The sequence below is a fragment of the Tachysurus fulvidraco genome, chromosome 6 (genome assembly GCF_022655615.1).
Source record: "Tachysurus fulvidraco isolate hzauxx_2018 chromosome 6, HZAU_PFXX_2.0, whole genome shotgun sequence".
In the NCBI taxonomy this organism is placed as follows: domain Eukaryota; kingdom Metazoa; phylum Chordata; class Actinopteri; order Siluriformes; family Bagridae; genus Tachysurus; species Tachysurus fulvidraco.
The window spans coordinates 31157555-31165054 of record NC_062523.1 but is presented as its reverse complement, the minus strand read 5'-3'; the positions used below and the strand labels follow the sequence as shown (position 1 = coordinate 31165054).

Here is a 7500-nt window from a genome sequence, read left to right as displayed (position 1 = left end):
AATAATAACAATAATAATAATAATAATAATAAAGATCCTATTCAGTCTAAAGGGGAACCTAGAATGGGGCACAAGGTTGGAGACACCCTGGACAGGGTACAGACCCATCTCTCTCTCTCTCTCTCTCTCTCTCTCTCTCTCTCTCACACACACACACACACACACACACACACACACACACACACACACACACACATTACACTCCTGCTGGATCTCTCTCTCTCTCTCTCTCTCTCTCTCTCTCTCTCTCTCCCCCTCTCTCTCTCTCTCACACACACACACATATACACACACATTACACTCCTGCTGGATCTCTCTCTCACACACACACACACACACACACACACACACACACACACACACACACACACACACACACACAATATTATACTTATGTTTGTACCACTGTAGCTGCCAGTATAAGAGATAGTACTGTATTATTATAGGAAGGATGCAGTGTGTACTAAAGTGTGTACTAAAGTACCCTGACCCTGACCCTGACCCTGACCCTGACCCTGGAGTGTGGAGTTTCACATTTTCTCTCAGTGTTAAAGAGGATGTTTCTCCACATTCTCCAGATTCTTCTCACCTTGCAGAGGAGGATTGTTTACACTTAACTGCCCCTAGGTGTGGATGTGTGTGTGAAGGTGTGTAGTCTTTTATCAGGAGTGAAACAGCATTGTGTTGAATTTCATCCTCAATGACACATTTATAAACATTAATAAATCAGATATAAGAGCTAGTTGATGATAAAAATTCTAGTATTATATAAACAAAGCAGTACAATTTCCTTCATTAGTGCTCACTAATATACGTTTTGTCTATAACGTATTAGAGCAGAAAAGTAATCATGCGCATTTAAACTATCCATTTGACCCGAATTCACCTGTAAATCAGACACGGTGTGAATTTTGTGTAGAGATACAGCGACATCTAGTGGCCAGAAATATAATTGCACTCTGTTTAACGTATATGATAACTCACTCACTCACTCATTTTCTACCGCTTATCCGACCTTCTCGGGTCACGGGGAGCCTGTGCCTATCTCAGGCGTCATCGGGCATCGAGGCAGGATACACCCTGGACGGAGTGCCAACCCATCACAGGGCACACACACTCTCATTCACTCACACACACTCACACACTACAGACAATTTCCCAGAGATGCCAATCAACCTACCATGCATGTCTTTGGACCGGGGGAGGAAACCGGAGTACCCGGAGGAAACCCCCGAGGCACGGGGAGAACATGCAAACTCCCACACACACAAGGTGGAGGTGGGAATCGAACCCCCGACCCTGAAGGTGTGAGGCGAACGTGCCAACCATTAAGCCACCGTGTCCCCCTATGATAACTCAGTAGTCCATGTTTTCATTCAGGTTTTCATTTCATTCACAAATAAATAAATTTACAGAACACATATGAGTAGTGAGTTATACCAGAATAGTATATTTATTGTCTCAAAATCTTCTTTAAATGCTAAACTATGACATGGTCACCGTTTCCATGTTGGTGATGTTACTGCATGTAGTTTTGGGGTTTTTCTTCATAGATCTCGGTGTTTCGGTGTTTTTCTTGCCAAATCTGATGGATGTCTGCTTGTTAGTACACCGGTGGTTTCTTTCCTTCTGGAGATCCCAAATTTCTGTATTGGCTTGTGATCCTAACCCTAACCCTCAGCTCTCTGGTCTTCACGACAAGTTTATTCTTTTATTTTGTAACAATCTTCACAAGCTGTCACGAGTCGGGTCAAGCAAAGACATCTCCATGTAGATCTGAGGAAAGGAAAACTTTTGATCTCAATCCCAAGTGTATTTGTTGCTAATAAATGAACAGATATATATAGATGATGCACACACAAAGGAGGTGGACGAACGAAAACAGGAACACTCAAAGTTATTTCAGGATGTCGTTACTATTTTTGCAGAGGAAACATCCAGAAATAGGACTGTCTTTATTTACAATCCCCATGACCATGATCTTTATGTTCTCCCAGGGTGGTTCTCTGAGGGTTCTCTGGTTCTTCAGTTTCCCTCTGAATCAATATGTCCTGGATTCAAGACTTACTGTAGAACAACACTGAAGCTAAAGTTGATAGAAATCGTTAGTCTAGATTTCTTAAATACAAAGACTGTAGCAGCTTTACTTGTGATCCAACCTGACTAACACATAAGAAACTTTGTTGTGTTTATGTTATGTGTGTTTCTGCTTTTCCCCCATTTCTTTAGATTAAAATAAATAAATAAAAGCATGTTAGAGCTAGGTGGCTTAGTGGTTAGCACGTTCGCCTCACCCCTCCAGGGTCGGGGGTTCGATTCCCGCCTCCGCCTCGTGTGTGTGGAGTTTGCATGTTCTCCCCGTGCCTCGGGGGTTTCCTCCGGGTACTCCGGTTTCCTCCCCCGGTCCAAAGACATGCATGGTAGGTTGATTGGCATCTCTGAAAAATTGTCCTGAGTGTGTGAGTGAATGAGAGTGTGTGTGTGTGCCCTGTGATGGGTTGGCACTCTGTCCAGGGTGTATCCTGCCTCGATGCCCGATGACGCCTGACGTTATACAAAAGACAAATAAATGATCTCGTTCACAGAATAAAGGCTGTTTATTTTTCTATCCGTCCACTTTGTATGTTATCCATCACACACATTCACACACTTCAGACAATTTAGAGATGTGCATCAAACTGCAGCGCATGTCTTTGGGTAGGAAACCAGTGGCACAGAGCAGAGGCAGGAATCAATTTCACATCATAAATGCAATTTTAAATACAGTGTTATAACCAAAAGTACCTCTGAACATTCTGAGCAAAACCTACAAAACATGGAGAGAAACTGCATGAAGGTGAACCGTGTTGTTCTCTCCTCTCATTGGTTCCTGATTCTTCAGGTATCAATACATTTCAACTATAATCAAATCACTTTTTGTCCTACCATTGGTTTAACCGAGGATGATGAATATTGTCACCACATGGCAACGCGTTAGAATTACACTAACGTACGGTAGGCATGTGTCAGCAAACAGGAAATAGTCAAATACACATATATTTGATCCTAATATCCTTCTCTCCCCACAAACACACCTACAGCGTAACGTCAACGCACATGACTGTTTATCGAAGAACGTCAGAAAGTCTTTGTGAACACAGCTTTGTATTTTATTCAACAGAACCATTTACTGCAAAACAAAAAGTCCTTCACACTTTTTCCTCTTTCAGTAGATTCAGGATTGCGTCTCGCCTCGACGTGTAGGGTGCGTGCTTCATACTCAGCAGGCTGGCAGGGAACAGATTGCCACTTGGTGTGTACATCTCCTCCCCTTTGGGCCCCATCAGAACACGCAGGGTCTTATTCCTCGCCAGAATCTTCTCATAGAACTCAACTCCCCCCTTTGTGTAGCTGTGGGACAAACTGGCGGCCCGCCGGTCCGAGTGGAACTCCAGCCACTGGTTCACGGCATCAGACGCTAAAAAGTACGACAGGGCTCCCAGACCCAGAGCGAGCGTGTTAACTCCGGCCCTGAGGATGACGGATCCGGCAAAGAGTCCAAACATCTGTTTGAGAGCCACGCTGTAAATCCAGGCTCCAGCCAGGCAGGTGGGAGCCACTGCAGCATGCAGCACCGGGCCAGCACTCTCTAACCGCGCCACCTCACGTGCCACGGCAAACTTCTGCGCATCTTCAGACAACACCAGGGCATTTTTCAGTGTGCTGCCTGTCTCACTGTCCCAATCCACTTCTTTACCGTTGATGAGAATGGTGCGGTTAGTGATTCCTGACAGATCACCCACTGTGCTGTTAAAGTTGGACGGGATGCCGATCTGTGCCCCGGAGGGAAGCCACGGGATTCCGGCACCGACCGGATGGAAACCGTAAGCTGCGAAAGCCGTGTAGTTCTCGGAAGAACCGACTGCTGAGTCCTTCAGAACCTGCTGGAACACAATCTCCAGCTTTTCGGATAAAGTGCATGGCTCTCCTTTGCTCCAGGCCTGGTAGAGCTTACGGTAAGTGTTTCCTGGAAAGACATGGTAGAAAATGTTCACTGTGAAAACACTTCCACAACCAACAAGAAGAAGTGGAGTCCGAAATCTCTGCACCAGGACTGAGATCTTTAACACACGAGAAGCCATTAAACCCTTCTGCTGGACTGTGGGATATTAAATCAACTTATTTAAATGTTAAGCAGGAGATCAGACGAAACACGTGAGTGATAAACACACGTCAATGACGTCACCACCACAATGGGGTCGAGTTTAAAGTAAACAAACTGAACTGCTGTTAGCTGCAATGCTAACAAACTCAAATCCTTTTTACAGAATACGACATAACACGTTAATGATGTACGTTTCAAACGTAAAAGCTTTGGAACTAAATTACAGTCGGAATTCTACGCACTTTAATTCACACGCGCTAGACATCAGAGCTGCATTTCTACAAGGACGAGACATGTGAGCGCCATAACAGCTACCGTAAAGCGGCGCACTGTTTACGTCAGCTAGTGGAACGACATAGACATATACACTAGATGTCGCCATGGTTACGGCAGTAACGAATGCGTCAATAGAGCCGCCATCTTGGTACGGGGGACCCCCTCCTCTTAATGCATCAGCGTCAATGTAGGCAAAGAAATAAAATCACTATAAATCGTCACGAATAGTTTTTTTTTTCGTTCCAAAAGTCTATCTATAAGTCCAGAGAAAATTTAAGGTTTTAATATTAAGATAATCTACTCTTTTCACAATATAATGCACAGTGCTAGTAGGTGTAAGTTTATTAGTTCTTCCACTTGTGTAAACTTCAAATGAACAATCACTACTTAGCTTATAGCCTACTGCATGTAACACTGCTACAATGGTGTGTGTGTGTGTGTGTGTGTGTGTGTGTGTGTGTGTGTGTGTGTGTGTGTGTCACACACTGAGAGTGACAGTCCGTCATGCCGGTCTTTTATCACGTTCTCCTGCCACACATTGTATTTCTCACGCAGAAAAACTTACTGTTTATCATATATTTAATAAGCCGCAGTGCCCAAAATGTATCAGTCCGCACCGCTGTCTCTATAGCGTGTCTCCCCTGGAGTTCTCAGCCGAGGCTGACACTTATCAGCCAATCAGAAAATAGAAACAGCCAATAAAATTTTGTTAAATTGCGGTTAGTGATCCTTACCGAACACAACAACTCCCCCAGTATTTATTTTATTTTTATTTTATTAAATAAATACATACACAATATGATACACAAATTTGAGAGAGACATAATGTGAAAGTTAGATAGTGTAGGTGACAAAGACCGTTCAATCTTTTCTTTATTCCTGTCCCGCAAAACATTAAATAAGTGTGTACTAAAGTCACATAAACCAATATACAACAAAGTTTGACTATGATGCTGAACTTGTGTGTTACACTGCCAAGCTAACTGGTGACATCCTTCCAGGACTGTCAGCTGAGTTAACCATGAAAAGTGTTCAGTATCCCTGCAACAACGACACGACCTTACACAGTTTCTTCCTGACACTTTGGCTCTGCTTTGAGACATGGTGTTGTCTCAGCTTATGTTGTCTCAGCTAAGGCGCAGACAACCAGTGCTCTGTGTTTGTGGTTTGTGTGCAGGTCGTCATCTGCGTGAAGTCAGTAGCACGTTACGTTGCATTGCGCTCTCTCAGCTGCTTGTGGAGGAAACCTTCCCTGCCATCTCCATTCACAGAGGCATGGTTCAGGAGGAGAGGTGAGACTTTTCTGTTTTTCACTCGTTCCAATGTTTGGGTTTGTTTTAAAGTTTAGCTGAGACTAACTGCTGCTTTTACCAAACATTGTCACGGTATCAGCAGTTTAAGGATTTCCAACGGGGGACCCTGGTGATGATGAACCTGCTTGGCAGGGGGATGGATATTGAGCGTGGAAAATTGTCCGTAGTGTGTGTGTGTGTGAGTGAATGAGAGTGTGTGTGTGCCCTGTGATGGGTTGGCACTCCGTCCAGGGTGTATCCTGCCTCGATGCCCGATGACGCCTGAGATAGGCACAGGCTCCCCGTGACCCGAGAAGTTCGGATAAGCGGCAGGAAATGAATGAATGAATGAATGAATGAATGAATGAATGAATGAATGCTGTAAATATGACAAAGTGCCATATAGTATAGGATACAACTCCAGTTCACTCAAGTCAAACAGAGACCTGCCATGTATAAGTGTATAGGTGAATGGGAACCGAGAATCTAGCTGAGGGTAAGGTGACTTGAGCCAGCCACTTTTACTACATCCTGATGTATTTTATAGCCGTAAATGACACGTGACGACACGTAAAGACAAGTAACGTCACGTAGCGACACGTAACGACGCATAACGACGCGTGATGACACGTAATGACACATCATACAGTGTTACAGTCACAGATTGTTTTTTGGACCAAAATGGATCGATGTGTATTAAAAAAAAATATATATAAATACGTGTAAGTTGCATTTAAAGGTTTTCTATAACACACACACACACACACACACACACACACACACACACACACACACACACACACACACACACACACACACACAGAGCGTGACGGAATAGTCCACTTTCCCAAGCGGGGAAAGCTGCAACATCTGGACACCGCTGTCGGGGAGAGAGACAGTTTGTAGCTTGTACACTGTAGACACACTGTAGCGTCTATTCGCAGGATGTAGAACAGAACTGTGCGGAAATTATTCAGTATTTTCTCCGAAATGTCCGGCGTCCTGCCGACGAGACCATTCTGACTTTTCTATTTATAGACTCCGCGGTTGCGATGTGAAGATTTGTGGCAGAGAAATTTGACGAGAGCGGAAGAAGAAGAGGAAGAGGAAGAAGAAGAAGAAGAAGAAGAAGAAGAAGAAGAAGAGGAAGAAAGAGCAAAAGCGCATTGTTTGTGCTCCCGACCGTGAAGGAGAACCTGTTGAACAAACAACCTCTACACTGACATTAAGGGCATGTGGAGAAGGGATTGGAACACAGCCCATCTGAACAAGGCAACCGGCAGACCTCTGGTAAGTCCCTTCATTTACATTTATTAACGGGATTATTAGGGATGGACAGACTGTGTGTGTGGGGGTGGTGGTGGTGGTGTGTTTGTGTGTGTGTGTGTGTGTGTGTGTGTATGTGTGTGTATGTCTCTGTGTGTGTGTATGTCTCTGTGTGTGTGTATGTCTCTGTGTGTGTGTATGTCTCTGTGTGTGTGTATGTCTCTGTGTGTGTGTATACTGTATGTCTGTATGTGTGTGTATGTCTATATGTGTGTGTGTGTGTGTGTGTGTGTGTGTGTGTGTGAGAGAGAGAGAGAGAGAGAGAGAGAGAGAGAGAGAGAGAGAGAGAAATCAGCTTGAAACTCGAGGGAGTGTCTGTTTCCGGCTCTCCACTCGTTGGCATGCAGCTGTCAGATATGAAGTAAATAAATAAATAAACAAACAAACAAACAAACAAAAAAATAAATAAATGTGTTAAACAGCCAGCAGCACACAGTCACATTCTCTCACCTAAAATTGAAT

General features: G+C 44.1%; 2 protein-coding genes and 1 long non-coding RNA gene across 3 annotated transcripts in view; 2 read left to right on the top strand and 1 right to left on the bottom strand.

Annotated features, from left to right (window-relative positions):
• The window catches only part of LOC125141430, a 25598-nt gene that overhangs the window by 5935 nt on the left and 12163 nt on the right, over positions 1 to 7500 (top strand). The gene's annotated exons all lie outside the window — the stretch shown is intronic.
• tmem177 (transmembrane protein 177) lies at positions 2579 to 4482 on the bottom strand. Its single transcript, XM_027145351.2, has one exon. It carries the CDS (start codon positions 4119 to 4121, stop codon positions 3189 to 3191), a length of 933 nt encoding a protein of 310 aa, XP_027001152.1. The 5' UTR covers positions 4122 to 4482; the 3' UTR covers positions 2579 to 3188.
• The window catches only part of mrasa (muscle RAS oncogene homolog a), a 12991-nt gene continuing 12102 nt past the window's right edge, over positions 6612 to 7500 (top strand). The window contains exon 1 of the mRNA XM_027145431.2: positions 6612 to 7002. The gene's annotated coding sequence lies outside the window, so the exon portion shown is untranslated. The remainder of the gene's footprint in view (positions 7003 to 7500) is intronic.

Excerpts from the sequence above, each read along its gene's own strand:
- tmem177 (XM_027145351.2), bottom strand. The coding sequence starts at position 4,121 with ATGGCTTCTCGTGTGTTAAAGATCTCAGTCCTGGTGCAGAGATTTCGG.